The 15,602-nt window shown below is 44.6% G+C and overlaps 1 protein-coding gene across 4 annotated transcripts in view; it reads left to right on the plus strand.

The window, feature by feature from the left end:
• The window catches only part of dok4 (docking protein 4), a 53,289-nt gene that overhangs the window by 33,920 nt on the left and 3,767 nt on the right, over positions 1–15,602 (plus strand). For all 4 annotated transcript variants that reach the window (XM_012834637.3, XM_031569430.2, XM_031569432.1 and 1 more), the window contains exons 3-8: positions 10,226–10,333; positions 13,141–13,255; positions 13,373–13,492; positions 13,725–13,914; positions 14,901–15,036; positions 15,155–15,266. In XM_012834637.3, coding sequence (XP_012690091.1) covers positions 10,226–10,333; positions 13,141–13,255; positions 13,373–13,492; positions 13,725–13,914; positions 14,901–15,036; positions 15,155–15,266 — 781 coding nt within the window. The remainder of the gene's footprint in view (positions 1–10,225; positions 10,334–13,140; positions 13,256–13,372; positions 13,493–13,724; positions 13,915–14,900; positions 15,037–15,154; positions 15,267–15,602) is intronic.

Below are 15,602 nucleotides of genomic sequence, written 5' to 3' on the forward strand. Positions count from 1 at the left end.
ACACACACAGACACACACACAAGCTGGCAGTTGGCTCTCCACATCGGATGTGATCTCCATCAATTGCTCCCAGTGCCAAGCTCCTGTCTTTGTGCACACACACACACACACACACACACACACACACACACACACACACACACACACACACACACACACAAACACACACACACACACACACACACACACACACACACACACACACACACACACACACCCACACACACACCAAGCTCCGGTCCCTCTGGCTGCTTGCTATCCAGCTGAGCCCCAGTCCCACTCTGAGCCCCTGCCTATCGAGAGCGTTCCAGTAGAGCGCCTCAGACTTCCCCCTCATCAGATCCCACTCCCGCCTCCTCACCTGCGGCCCCCACCTCCATCATATATCTCTCATCCCTCCCTCTCCTCCGCCTCTCTCTGTCCCCTCCATCTCTCACTCACATTTCTCGTCCTCCATCCATCACTCTTGTGCTCATCTCCCTCCCCTCCCTCTCTCTCTCTTAATCACTCTCTCACTCACTCTTGGCCCTTACTCCTCAATGGAGCTTAATTAACTCACTATATCTTGTAACAATTCCCTCTGACTCTCTTATCAGCTAGGTGCTGATATATTGCTCATATTGTTCGAGGAAATGCTCTGTTCCTGTGTGGGCCACAATAAACCACTAACAACAGCCAGACAATATTTTACTACCCCAACAAACTATACTGTGCAAATGTTAACAACTATGACAAATAAGCAAACACAAACGCAATGCGATACCAACAAATAAGCAAAACATACAATCCTCCAGGTTCCTCCAAAGTCCAAACAAGTCCAGAACGCACAGAAACACAACAAATTAATGAACCATAAATAACCAAGTCCTTGGATTTGGCTATTCTTAGGTGTACAGTGTCCATTGACTTCAATTCACTCCCCTATTTGAAGTTATTTGTGTGAATGCCCTTATCCATGCCATTGCCACATGATAGACACCATTTTCATAATACACTACCATACCTGAAAGATCAATACTCAAAGAATGAACAAAATATAATATAACACAATTCAAAGACTCGCCTTCACACACAACTGATCCTGGGCAAGAGTATCGTACTATTATTTGTAATGAAATACCATGTCTTTGACAGGCTAAGTACTGCCATTTATAGGAAGACAAGCCTATGCATTATGCTTTCCCTTCAAAAGAGGACATAACATGTCGCCGTCTACTTTTTAAACAAAGATTTCTCTAAAATGCATTCATAGATTTTGTTCATTCATTGTGTATCAATCTTTCAGGTATGGTAGTGTATTATAAAATTAGAATGGTGTATTTATTATGGTTTAAAATTGAGATAGGAAGCAACATGTCTGTGTCTATAGCCTTTACACTGGGTCAGACCGGGGTTCAATTCTTAGTGATGGCCGTCTCAGGATAAGTTTGTGGCTTTGATATATAGTCTATTCTTTTCCAAACAAACACCTTCTTCTTTCCCCCTCACACCGCTAACTTTTCCTTTCTTCTTCCTGCACTTCCTGCCCCAGAAGCTCTGCTCCTTCCAAGGCTCTTAAAGGGATAGTTCAAACTGTAAAAAACAAATGCTTTTGGTCCCCTGTATAAAAAATTTGTAGCAAAACACACACAGTTCAATATGCTAGCACCCCAGTAAAAGTTTAACCTTCTAAGGTTTTAGATTTTAAACCATTTCTTTGCAGTTCCACTTTCCAAAGTAGTCCACCACCAGAGGCAGGTAACTGTTATCTCGCTTACTCTGGAAATGGTCCCATAAAGTGTAGTCCCAGCATATAGCCAGCTTCCTCAATTTCTGCCGTATGTAAAAACCCGGTTTGTACCGCTGGACATGTTGCCACCAGGCTACCTCTAAAATCCGTAACAATGTTTTGAGCCTGCTCAAGGGTGCCCCTAGTGGATTGCTGTGGAAATAGTGGAGGAAAGCATTAGTAAGCTCCCTGGGCACTACCAGTTGATATTTCAACCCCAAACCTTTAATTGGTTGTGTCCTATAGGGGATATCTTGGAGTACTTCCCATCCAGAGCACTCCACCTGCCTGCCAGCGGCAGTCTCCTTACCTCTATCTCTCTGACTTCTTGGTCCAGGGTTTGTGCACAACACAATCTCAGCCAGAGAGGTTGGCATATCAGGTGCAGGTGGTTGGATGGACAGTCACGTAAGAGGCCATCACTGGTGATTGGCCAGGCTCCACTGCCTGTGACAGAGCATCTGGCACAATGTTCATACAGCATATTTGATGTAATTAACATTCAAATTAAACTGCTGCAGCCTCAGGGTCCAGCGGGTCAGCCTGCCCAGGATAAGGCAATATGGCCGGTGAAGACCTCCAAGTTGCCTCTTTCCAGGTAATGGACCCATGGCCTGAACGATTGGCAGGCACTCCTTTTCCAAAGTGGAGTAATTGCATTTCGCAATTACTCTGGAGGCGTATGCAAACACTCTCTCACTGTCTGGAGTATGCTGGGTTAGGACTGCTCCTTACCCCACATCACTGGCGTCAGTATGAACCTGGAACATTAAAGTTAGGCCTGGTTGGGCCAGGACCGAAGTTTTTCACTATAAGTTTTTTAAAGGAGCAGGGAGATCTGCAAAGTTAGGTATGAATTTATGGTACCACTCCACCAGGCCCAAGGACCTTTGCAGGGTCTTGATGTCCTGTGGGATATGAAAATTAGTCACTGCTATGGTCTTTTCTGGGTCAATTTCCATCCCTCTTCCTGGGGGCAATGTGTCCCAGAAACTTCGGGACAAGTGCTGGGTTAGGTTTGCGGTGTGCAGTTTGGAGAACATGGCATGGAGGTCTTTTGAGTGCTGCTCAGTGTTGGTGGAGTAGACAATCATGTTGCCAATGTAGACAGAGCAGATGTGCCTCCACAGTTCCCCCAAAACTGTTTCCACCAGGGGCTGAAATATTGCTGCAGCATTTTTAGGGTCAAAGCCTTGAATTTCTAGAGACCCATGTGTGGGATGACTGCTGTCCTGGCCTTGCTCTCCAGATCCATAGCCACCTACCAATAGCCAGACTGGAGATCTAAAGTGCTAAAACACAACCTCATGTGAAGATTCCAGAATGGCATGAATCATTGGCATTCGGTAAGCATTTTGAGGAGTCTTGGCATTTAACATACTGTAATCTATACAGTAGCGGTAGGACCCATCAGCTTTTCCCACCAGCACCACAGGAGATGCCCAGGCAGACTGAGCCGGTTCTATGATGTAGTTTTCGAGCATCTGTTTATTTGCTCTTCAATGATGTTCCTCTTCAGAGGTGATACCCCTTATGCCTTCGCACAAACTGGTATTTCATCACATGTATGTTTGTGATGCTGTAGTACGGTGGTCCTTCCTATCTTCTCCAAACACACCAAGGGCCAGGCCTTTCTAAATTTAGTCCAATTGTGAACCCTTGTCTTTTCGGCCATCCACCAACTCCTAGCAGGGCCTTTCAAGAGATAAAAAGTTTTCACATTGTTCAACAAAGTTAAATACATCTGTAGTATCACAGGTTTCACAAAATCCTGTAAATTATAAGTGAACAGGAAGCTTGGCGACAAGAGTATGGGTGCCAGACACATTACTAAAAAAGGGTGCCATGATGTCACTAACATTTGGTGGAGGATAGTGAAAGGAGGTTTGACTGGTAGGGGTGCTAGTGCGCTTTCATTTGCAAAGCTCCCTTTTCCATTGTTCATCCCTGTGCAACAAACTTTCAACCACACCCTTTGCTTAAATTGTTTTAGAGAATTTTTTAGCAGTAGCTCAAAGCCTTCAAACCTCTGATCTACAAAGACTCTACTCTCTATGCAGTGCAGTCTCCAGTGCAGCTCTGAAGTCTCCCTGTAAGATGTGTCCCCCCCCTTGTCCTTATGCTCTCTCTCTCCCTCTCTCCTTCTCTCCCCACTTCTCTGGCAGAGCCTGTGGTTCACATCCTCCAGGAGCCCCCCAATCAGGCTAATCAGTGGGCTGCTTAGCATTCAGCGGCTGTTGGCGGGGGGAGACGCTAGAGCTAGCTTCTGTGTCGTGCCTGAAATCTTCGAATTGCTCCTCTGCCACCCATCCTGACTGTGAGGCTCCTTCTGAGCTGGGTGAGGCAGGATGATGTTAGCTGTGGTAGTGGAGGTGGTGGTGAGGGCGGCAAGGGGGCGCTGGGATGGGTGAGTTTGGGTTCACTCCGGCCGGAGTTGAAATTCCGGACACACTGTGAAGAATGATTTAAAGAGAAGCTGTGGTACAAAAAAAAAGCCCCCACAGTTGAACAGCTAACTCGAGCATAAATTATACCCGGCGATCAATTTTTAAGCCCTGGGTCTTAGGCTGGTTTGAAAGAAGAAGAGGGGGAAAAAACGGATTCACACCGTTCAAGCCTGAGGCTGGATGCCACAACCGTGCCGGGGTGTGGCTAATGTGGAGTTTATCTTGATTAGTGTGTGTTCAGGAAATGGAAAAAGGATGACGACTTGTGGTTGTAGTCCAACAGTTTTTCTGAGATTAGCAATGCCAAACAGAGTTCAGACCAGCCTTCGGGAAGAAGAGAAGATGAAGAAAAGAGAAATTTAATGAAATGCTGTATTTTCCATGTCAAATAGATTATTTTGAGTCCTCTGACTCTCTCACTCTTTCTCTTCCCCACTCTCTCTCTCTCTCTCTCTCTCTCTCTGTCTTTCTCACTCGATCTTTTCTTGTAGCTTTCTCTCTCAGGTAAACTTTTTAGCGCACTGTTGACTTTCTCGCTCCTCTCTCCCTCCTCTCTGCCTGGCTTGGTGTAATAATGGCTTTGACTGCTGCTGCCAGGAGACCTTTGGCTGTTTGTGCTCTGGTTGTGTGTGTTTATACTCATCACCGCCACCTAACCCTGCTTGGATTATTTAGCCTGCTAATCCGGCTGATGGATGCAAGCGGCCCAAGCTCTGCTGCAGAATGTGGGTGTGTGTGTGTGGGAATGTGCACGTGACAGCTACTCTTAGGAATGGGATTATAGTAACTACTGGATATTAACGTTAACAAGGGAGTAGAAGGGAAGGGTGGTGAAGAGACCTGTCAATCAGGCCGGCGAGTGCCAACTGAAAATGGGCAGAAGAGAAGGACATAGCTTTTTGTGAGTGTTTGGATTCCTGTGAATCTGTAGTTTTTTTTGTTTGTGTGTGTGTGTATGCATGTGTTTGTATGTGTCCCTCTCGTGTGTGTGTGTGTGTGTGTGATATTAATAATGTTAATGGTAGAGGTGGTGGGTAAGAGTTGTTGTGGTCACATAGCCAGACATGTTCATGGAACACAGCCAGCCCTTCCCCCGCATATCCTTTTTATCTTCCTCCATTAAAATGTCTTTTCTACCGTCCTATCACTTCCTTTCTTTTTTTATTTTTATCTTCTCTCTCTCCCTCCCTTGTTTAATGCTGTCTCTCATTTTGTATTCCTCTCACTGGTATCATACAGCATTTATTTGTAATGGTGGGAAGCCATCTGAAATTCCTAATTGCAGATGCTCTTTCTCTCTCTTCACCTTCTTTCTTTCTTTTTTGCTGATGCTCAGCCGCTACCTCACGGCAGCTTGTTTACAATGGATTAGCTCAGCCTCCAGAGGAAAGAGAGTGGGATGCAATCCATGCTTTACCTGCTTAGAATATAAAACACTCTCAGTCAAATAGACTCCTCAACACACACACGCAAACACGGAGAGTCACACACACACACAAGCACACACTCAAAAGGAGGAGGAGAAGGGGGGGGGGGGGGGGTCAAACGAAATTAGTGTGATCATGTGCTCTGAGGCTGAGGTGGTACAGGAGTCGACAGTATCAACAGAAGTCCTTTTCTGCCTCATTCTCTCTCTTGCTCTCTCTCTTTCTCTCTCTGTCTCATCCTCTCTTTTGGAACAAGTGGAGTAAAGGAGACAGGTACAGAATAGTGGTGGGTAATGGCCAGAAGAGGAGACTCTTGTGTCTTGGCGGCCTTTGTGTTGCGATGCCATCAATGCCCATCTTTTCACCATGCCAATAACGACGAGGGTGGAGGTACAATTTTCAGACCAGAGAAAGGGAGAGGACAGAGACGGCGAGAGAAAGGGTGAACCAGGGATAAATGAGGTAAAATGGAGAGGACAGAGATTGGGAGAGGGAGGGAGAGAGATGAAATAAGAGAGAGGAGGATGCGGCTTTGTAAGCGAAGCCCATTCACACCCTTTAATGGAGGGTGTGGAGGGGATTACAGGGTCAGGACTGCGGGGAGTACACCGCCACTAAATCATCTCCATGTTTCAGCCTGAGGAGCACCTCCCACGTCACCCCCAGCTCTCCCTATTGGGGACCTCCTAAACCTCCTCCTCCGCCTCCTCATCCTCTTCCAATCCCCCCCCCAGCCTTGTGCACCAGACTGGAGAAAGCTCATCCCATTACAGGTTAAATGATTAGGGAAGGTACTTCCTCAAGGCCCCCGGGCACAAAAAGCTCGTTCACTTGGAGCGAATGGGGGTTGAGGGGTGGGAAAGGAGTGAGGGAGCGAGTGTGTTGGTGTTCAGAGGTGGTGGTTTGAAATGGATGGGATTCAGGGTCGAGGGGTCGAGGCAGTACAAAAGAGACTTTGAAGCAGTGACAGCGGAGGTGGCTTACCTGCTGGGACGCTCATGTCCCCAGTGTCTCTGTTTAATGAGCAGCGATGAGCCTTGGGCTGTGACCCGGAAATGATTGTGGTGTAGGCAGGAGTGTGTCTAGGGATGGTGGTGTTTGTGTGTGTGTGTGTGTGTGTGTGTGTGTGTGTATGTGTGTGTGTGTGTGTGTGTGTGTGTGTGTGTGTGTGTGTGTGTGTGTGTGTGTGTGTGTGTGTGTGTGTGTTGGTGTGTGCATGTTTGTGTGTGTGGATGTGAGTATTTAACAACATGCATGCTTATAGTTATTGATTCTCCAATAAAGCATCCAAGGAAATAAATCTGTGGCACAACACAATGATATCCCAAATTTCACTGACAACCACTTAAACTGTGAGGGACTCATCTTAAAGCTTAACCAATTCAAAATGCTTCCAGAATTGCCTCTCATATGCGAAAATCGATATATGTGCCATTTATATATACTGTATATCAGCAACATACTAGATTCTCTTTCACATTTTCTGAATTACCCAGAAATGGTGTTGTTAAAAAGCTATGCTCTCCAGTCTTTTATATGTCAGTGCTCAACACAGCCTGTCTAAGACATGGTATGAGATGTGAGGCTTGCACATGTAGAACAGCCATGGAGAGACGTTTAGACAGCTCTTCAGCCAGCAGAGCAGTGCTGCAAGCAGCACACTGAGGACAGACTAGGGCTAGGGCTAAATGTCAGGAGAGAGAAATGCTGCACACACTGAGAGGAATTAAGGTAATAGTGAAGTAGAGGTGAAATGGAGCTGCTAAGAGGGGAGGGAGAGAGAGAGGGAGGGAGGGGAGGGTGGGAGGAGAAGAAGAAAGAGAAGCAAGACTGAAATGTAAAACTGTATAATTGCTCTTAGAGAAGGGAGACAATAAGGAATGTAAGAGAATCAATATGTTTAATCTGAGTCTGGTTTCTCAATGCCAGAGGCTGCAGAGAGAGCGAGAGGGATGGTGCAACATCGATATGTGTATTTGTCTGTGTGTGTGTGTTTGTGTGTGTGTATGTGTGTGTGTGTGTTTGTGTGTGCTTTCAAACATGCCCCCTTACTCTGAGTGTCGATGTGAAAGGTGTTTTATTTTCTACAATTCATTGTATCCTGCACATTGTCTCCTGTCATGAAAGTGATGCACAGTAATGTAAGGCAAAGCATGTGAGGTAAGCAAACCTGTCAGTGAGTGTTTTATCTCCCACTGTAAATAACGCCAGAGAGCTCTGCAAGATTAAATAGTTATTACACTGACTGTCTCTCCCCACACAAATTAATTGTGTTTATGTGTGCTGGGATTGATAGGAGGGAGGGCTTGTTGTATTTGTTACATTTTTGACAATCACTGGGATTCTCAGTCATCTTTGGATGGATCACCACTCTGTTTTCCTTCCTTATATATCCCCCATCACCCTCTCCGCTCTTAAGCCCTGAGTCCATCACACTCTAGGTGCTAGATTTATTGCCGGGTTTTCCGGAGGGTTCTTGGAACTCAGCTCTGAGCACTGGCTTCTTGGAGAGGCGATATACGCTGGTGGGTGTAGGGAGTCTGCACTTGCCAATATGTGTGGGCGCACAAGCACGTGCACACACACACACACACACACACACACACACACACACACACACACACACACACACACACACACACACACACACACACACACACACACACACACACACACACACAGACACACACACACACACACACACACACACAGTCCCAGACACACAGACGCAGGCAAGCTCACATACACACTCATGCGCTCACAAATCTGAATTCTTTATTTAGGCCTGCTATCTTAAGATAAACAGAGGAGAGAGACAGAGAGAGAGAGAGAGAGAGACTGGTGGTTGTGGGCTTGCAGATCTTGCCAGTGTGAATATATTAGGGCAGTCACAGACATAGACACTGCCCCACACACAAACTCTCTCTCTCTCTCTCTCTCTCTCTCTGTCTCTGTCTCTCTCTGTCTCTGTCTCTGTCTCTGTCTCTCTCTCTGTCTCTCACCTTTCCCCTTGCTTTCTCCCTGCCTCCCCTGCATACAGACATCTCCTCTAGTTCTCAGACCTGCACTCACAGCTCCCCACTGAAGATCTGAGTCAATTGATTGGGGATCACTCACTGCCGCTGAGGTGGTTTAATTGCTGATATAGAGGCTGTGTTACTCTTTGGTTTGATATGAATAATTCATGCTGCGCCGATCAAATATGTAAACGGAACATTAAAAAGCAACGGAACCTTGTCGACGTTAACATATAAATTCCCTCCAGCAAATAAACAATAATGCGGAAATAAATATTCCTCGTAACTCTACCTTTCTTTACTGCTTCATTATTACATTTCACATGCATGTCACATTAAAATGTTTAAAGTAATGAAGACCTTCACATCTACCGTATTCATATGCTGAACTGATGGTGGTATTGTGCCAAGGGGATGCTGCAGCTCAGCTCTGGCTAGCCACTCTCTCAGTATACTCTCTCCCCCCCCCCCCACAAACACACACACACCCCTCTCCACACACACACAGACAAACAGGTACACATTCACACTCACATACTCAAGAGATAAAGACTGGAGCCACTGGAAAATAAAAAGATGTTTGTGAAGACGTTTATTAACTCAGGGCAAGCAGACAGTTGTCCAGGGTGACCTGAGACAAAGATTGAAGTCGGAGCTGGAGTCAGAGCGGGAGCATCTCGGGGCGTTGCCTAAGGGGGGGTTGGCTCATTCAGGCAGGTGCTGCCTCAGGTTGAGGTTACCGTGGCAACTGGGGGGAGTTTTTTTGTGTCAAGGACACGAGGGGCATAAAGAAAGCAAGGACTGTTTTTCCTCATCAGAAAGAGAGAGAGAAAGAGAATGGGAGATCTCTTAATATTTATTTCCTGTATTTGTGTGTCCTTGTGTGTATGCTGTTGAATGTGTGGTAGTTGTTGGCTGAAGATTGAAATGTGGAAGGTAATTTGTGTGTGTGCGTGCGTGTGTGTCCACTCAAATTTCCCTGACATGTTTCTCATTATTCTTCCAGGACACCTTGTGGCTTCTTGTCTGACTCTTAACTCAATATCTTATGCATAATAAAATTGTCTCGTATGCAATATTTGGATGACACTAGATAGTGCTCCCCTCGTAATTTTACTCTGTCTGCTCCCTCTTTGTATTCATCTCTCTCTCTCTGTCTCCCTCTCTCTGTCTCTCTCTCTCACACACTCTCTCTCTCACACTCTCTCTCTCATTCACAATGTCTCCTCTCGTCTCTCCAGCCCTATCTCTCTCTTCTCACCGTTCCTTGTATGTCCATATTTACATTGCTTGATGAAAACCTTGATGCATTTAACTACAAGGGAGGAATCTTAACAAGCCTGCTTGATTTTTCTACATGATTATTACAGGAAGCTTCATATTAGGTACTCTTGCATTTCTGAAAAATCATAGGGCTATTGAGCTCCTATATCAAGCAATTGCACAAGAAAAAATATGTTGAATAAATATAACCTAATAACCAAATGGAGCTACGGTGCTTTTGTATTTCCTGTGAGTGGTGCAGAACCTGGTTTGTGGTTAATGGATGCCCATTTTTTGCTGCAGATCTACAGACGCTGCTGGCTTGTTTTTAAGAAATCTTCCAGCAAAGGCCCAAGGCGACTGGAGAAATACCCAGACGAGAAGTCAGCCTACATCAGAGCATGCCCGAAGGTAGACACCATTACAGCGATACACACATAACAATATACCTGCAGGTATATACATACACAGGAATGGTAAAATCTTTATTTTGATATAAGATACAAAATACATAAGTTCTGCAAAATAGGCATACAGCAACCACAACGTGTTTTGTGTTTTAAGAATACACACATATATATATATTATATATTTCCAAGGCAACATGATGTCATATCACAAACCTCGTAATCTACATATTTTATCATTCGATAATATTTGAGAGCTTTTCACTGCTTAAAACAAGGTATGTTACAAATCTGTTCTGAGAAGCTCAATATCATGATAGGGAGCTTTCAAGCCAGCTAGATGACCATAGCCATGTCCAGAAAAACACACATCAAATGTCTTGTCATCCAATCAGAGAGAGCGACAAACACTTTCAATGCCTACACCCTTTCCAAAGTTTGCATGCAGGTGACAGGTCTGCACCACCCTAGCAGTCACAACTTTTGTCACTTTTACGTCAGGTTTGGTTGAGCAGGTCGTGACGCCTGGACTATAAATTGACCTTTATAGCCATCAATCTTTTACCTACCATGTGTCTTAAGCAAGTGGTCAGCACACCTTTCTTTCTACCAAAAAGGCATGCTGATAATTCCATGTGTCATCATCATGTATACAGTACAGTTTTGGGGGGGGAGTATTTTCTGTTTTTTAAAAAACACTTTACTATTTTGATACAAATGACATAACCACTTTTATAAGGACCACCAAATACATATACAAAATACTATTCAGATTCATACTATTCAAATACACAGTTTAAATATAGCTGCAAGCGGCAATCATCAGGGTCCAAGCGGATTCGCAAGCAGTTGCAACAATTGGTGGAATTAGAAGTGGTTAGGTGGTTTCAACAGGAGAAATAAGAGGTGGAATTGTAAGAAATGTAAAAAATTGACCAAACAATTTGAACACTGTAGGGTAAACAGTTCTTGAAATACAAAAATGTATGTTATAGTGACCCCTATTTACAAAATCTTGCAGTATCACCTTAAGGACCATTATAGTGATGAATGAGCCTATTAAGATTTCATGAAGATTAGCCATTCACACTTGCAAATATGGACTGCTGAAATTTGTTTGGCCATTTTTGTTGAGTGAGCCAATTGGTCCTCCAGGGCACGTTAGCGTAAGTGGCCAAATACAACCACTGGGTCCAACCACAACCACCATCAACTTATGATTAATAATTTAAACTAGTTAGTAACCAGATATGGGCGCATTGGCACTTTTCAAAAAAATAACTTGGTCTGTTGAAACATTTTCAGAACACTACATTCTGTGAAAAGACTTTAGAAAGTCGATGCAATAATGCAACATATATTTAAAAGCACAGATACCACATACATCGCACTGTTAAAAAGGGAAATCATTTTTAAAGTAAAATATTGTTATTGTTCTTGCGCAAGAATCAGGCTTTTCTTTGGCTCTAGAAAATATATATTTTACATCCTGATACTGCTTGCCTGAGAAACAGGGACAGAGCTACTCTATTTTTTTTAAGGCAAGTGACTAGTTTGAAGAGCTCCTTCTGAAATAATCAGTGTTAGCTATTAGTTGATTGTGTTGATTGAGTGGCACTCTCCAGCAGTTAAAGTAAGGTGCCACAGGCATTGACCGGTCAAGGAACAGACTCTGGAGCTTGGTGCCGGCAACATTGACAGCAGTCACGGAGGCCATGCCACAGGCATTGACCGGTTATAGAACAGACTCTGGAGTTCACCCTAGTGGCACTGGCCAGTATAAGCACACAGCCTCAAGAATGACCAGCTTGAGCTACAACCCCCTCTCTCCAATTGGCACTTTATGAAATATTGGCAAATCTGGCCAAGTATAAGTATACCAAATTTTAGATTTTTTAGCTCAAGCAGTGCTTGAGATATTGACATGTCTAAGTTGTAGCCCCCCTATGGATGGAAGTTAACGAAATTTTGTGTGCTTCCAAAGAAAGTCATAGTCACATATCAAGTTACGATATGTGAAGTTCGGACCACTGCGTCAAAAGGTACTGGCTGTAGAGTCATTATGAGACACACCTTACATTTTGATGGAGGCATAACTTTGAAAAGGAATGGCAAATCAAAATAGTTTGACCACTTTTTGTCAGCATGATCTGTAGATTGTATATACCAAATTTCATGAGAATTGGATGAATAGCCTCTGACTAGGTCATTTTACTTTCGTTTCTTAAAAAAAATGTTGGGAGAAGTTGCAGGGCAGAAATTGGCGGAATGGGTGCTTCAGGTTCAGGAGCTTTCAAGGGATCAGGTGTGTAAACCCTAGGTGTGTAAAATGCATAGTTTTGTATGTGTGTGTGTGTGTGTGTGGGGGGGGGGGGTCCAAATGCATGAATGAGAGAGATCTGTGGGTCTTCTCATTCTCGTCAGTTGGCAGAGAGGCTGCCTGCTTGTCTGGAGAGATTGATAGCCAGGCCAGGAGACGGGAGCTCAGAGAACTACACTTACATCAGACACACACACACTCTCACGCTCTGATTGACACCTGGTCTCCCAGCCATGTTCGGGATAAGTCAGGAAGAGTTGTATAGCTCTAGTTGTTTTGATCTTGATCTACACCCTTTCACTATTTCTTTCTGGTGTCAGGTTTACTTGACTACTCGCTGTATGCCATAGCCTCTCAATTTTCTATCTCATGCTGCGGTCCACACAGAATTCTATCTCACAGCTTTGATCTGATCAGGGAAACTATTTGATGGTTGGTGCTTTTCACAGTTTTTTTGTTGACACTCTTTGCCCTTTGACCTTGTTGTCCAGGTAACCGAGATAAGCAATGTGAAGAACATTACAAGACTTCCACGGGACACCAAGCGGCAGGCAGTGGCCATCGTCTTCACCGATGACACCTCCCGGACATTCACCTGCGAGTCAGGTATGTGCCCAGTCCATACCTGCCCTTATACACCTGAGCGTCTAGAAGGTCAGGGTCACAGGGTTCAGCTCTCATCCCCTCTCCACCTCTCACTCTTTCTCCCTGCCCCTTTTCCAGAGCTGGAAGCGGAGGAGTGGTTTAAGACTCTATCAGTCGAGTGTCTGGGCACTCGTCTGAATGACATCAGTCTGGGGGAGCCCGACCTATTGGCTGCTGGTGTTCAGTGCGAACACACAGGTGAGCGAATGATGAATGAAACATATAGTTGTTAAAAGAACCAACCTTGATGCAAGCTCAATTTCAGTCCTTGTTCAAAATAACAGTTCTGCCCATATGTGCATAGGCACCTACTGTATATGACTGGCTGCGTGACATAAGTGTGAGTTTGTGTATGAGTATGAGTATGTCAGCGTAATGACTGCAATACCAAAAAGTGTCTGAGACATGAGCCTCTCCTATCTGCTGGCAGAACGTTTCAACGTGTTCCTGCTGCCCTGTCCCAACCTGGACATCTATGGCGAGTGCATGATGCAAATCACCCACGAGAATATCTACCTGTGGGACATCCACAACCCCCGCACCAAACTGGTCACGTGGCCCCTGTGCTCACTGCGACGCTACGGGCGAGACGCTACCCGCTTCACCTTTGAGGCTGGCAGGTGAGAGGGCAGGGGATGGCAGAGAGCAAGTGAGGTCATGGAAATGAGGAGTAACTTATCTTTTGCACCCTGATGTGTCCTAAGGGATGGTGTGGTACTCAACCACTAGTCAAAGATTAACCTTCCATCTTAATGTGGTCAGTAACAATACTGACACCATATTCAGTTGAAAAATCATACAATCTGAAATGCAAATGGCAGAAACCATTACAACCCGAGAGATATCATGTCATTGTAATCACCATGGTCAACTCCATCTCATTTTGGACATCAACAATGGTTTGACCATATCCAATGGCCAACATGTGGCCCTGGATGCAATGTGAAATATAAATGGCGGTGACCTGAAGAAGTAAGATGCCTTCCCTCCCAGCCTCTTAGAACATGTCTGGAGGAGACTGGTAGAGGGGGGGGACAGTGACCGAGTAAACGCAGAACTCATAAAGAGATTGATTGAATAGATTAGAGGGAAATCAATCACAGCACTGTTATCTTTCTCTGCTCATTGATCAAATTATAAAGCGCAGATGCGCTGCCCTCCCAGGGTGTCCCTGAGAGGACAGAGATAAGATTGGCACTGAGGAGAGCACAGACACAGTATGATGCTGCCCCCTGGTGGAAGAATGCACTTATTGCACAGCAAGCTTGTGTTCTGTTGTGAAACACAGTGCTTAGTTTTACTGGTAAATTCTTGCAGAAATCACTAATGTTTTAATAGTGTGGACTTTTCTGTCTGTGAATCATAAACCTGACATGTAAATAAAACTCTTGTGACTATTATTTTATTAATATATAATTTTAAGTTACCAAAGGATGTCAGACCGAAGCATCTGATGTGCATTATATATCCATTACATTGTCCACATGCCGTCAGTCAGTTATTTGGCCATTTGTTGTATTTGTGTACTTACCTGTCTGTTTGATTATACTGTTTATGAAGTTATAGTTTCTAAAACAGTTGTATGAAATGTGCTTGTGTTGGACAGGATGTGCGACAGTGGTGAGGGCCTCTACACATTTCAGACCCGCGAGGGCGAGCAGATCTACCAGCGGGTCCACTGCTCCACTCTGGCCATCGCTGAGCAGCACAAGAAAGTTCTGATGGAGATGGAGAAGAATAGGGTAGAGTATACACACACGTACACCTACACATCTCAATGCAACATGCTGTTTATCCATATGCTTATTCATGACCTTTTTCTCTGTCTCTCTCGTTTCCCTCTCCCTTTGCCCCACGCAGCTTCTGTCAAAAGGGTCAGAGACGGTCTCTTACCCCTGCACCCCCACGGCCATCCTTCCCCGCAGTGCCTTCTGGCATCATATCACAGGCAGCCAGGCAGACCCAGCCAATGGTAAACAACACCAGAATTCCAACTTGATCAGTAAATAGAATAGAATAAAAAAAAAAAAACATAGACGTGGGGGCTCCTGCATCATTAACAATGCATGCAGATAATTATTGATGTTGTGTACCAGGAGTGGAAGGTGCCAGGGAATAGTGAGAGTTTATACTCTCCTCTCAACTGAAACCATAGAGCCCTTATTTCAATGCTTTCGATGTAATGCTAAATCCCATTACATTATACATTTATGGGCTTAACAGATAGGTAACATAACAGTAGATGTCACTAGAACTATTTTAGAAAAGAAAAATATACCGGCAATTCCATATGCTTTAATCACAGTGT

The sequence above is a fragment of the Clupea harengus genome, chromosome 6 (genome assembly GCF_900700415.2).
Source record: "Clupea harengus chromosome 6, Ch_v2.0.2, whole genome shotgun sequence".
Lineage (NCBI taxonomy): Eukaryota > Metazoa > Chordata > Actinopteri > Clupeiformes > Clupeidae > Clupea > Clupea harengus.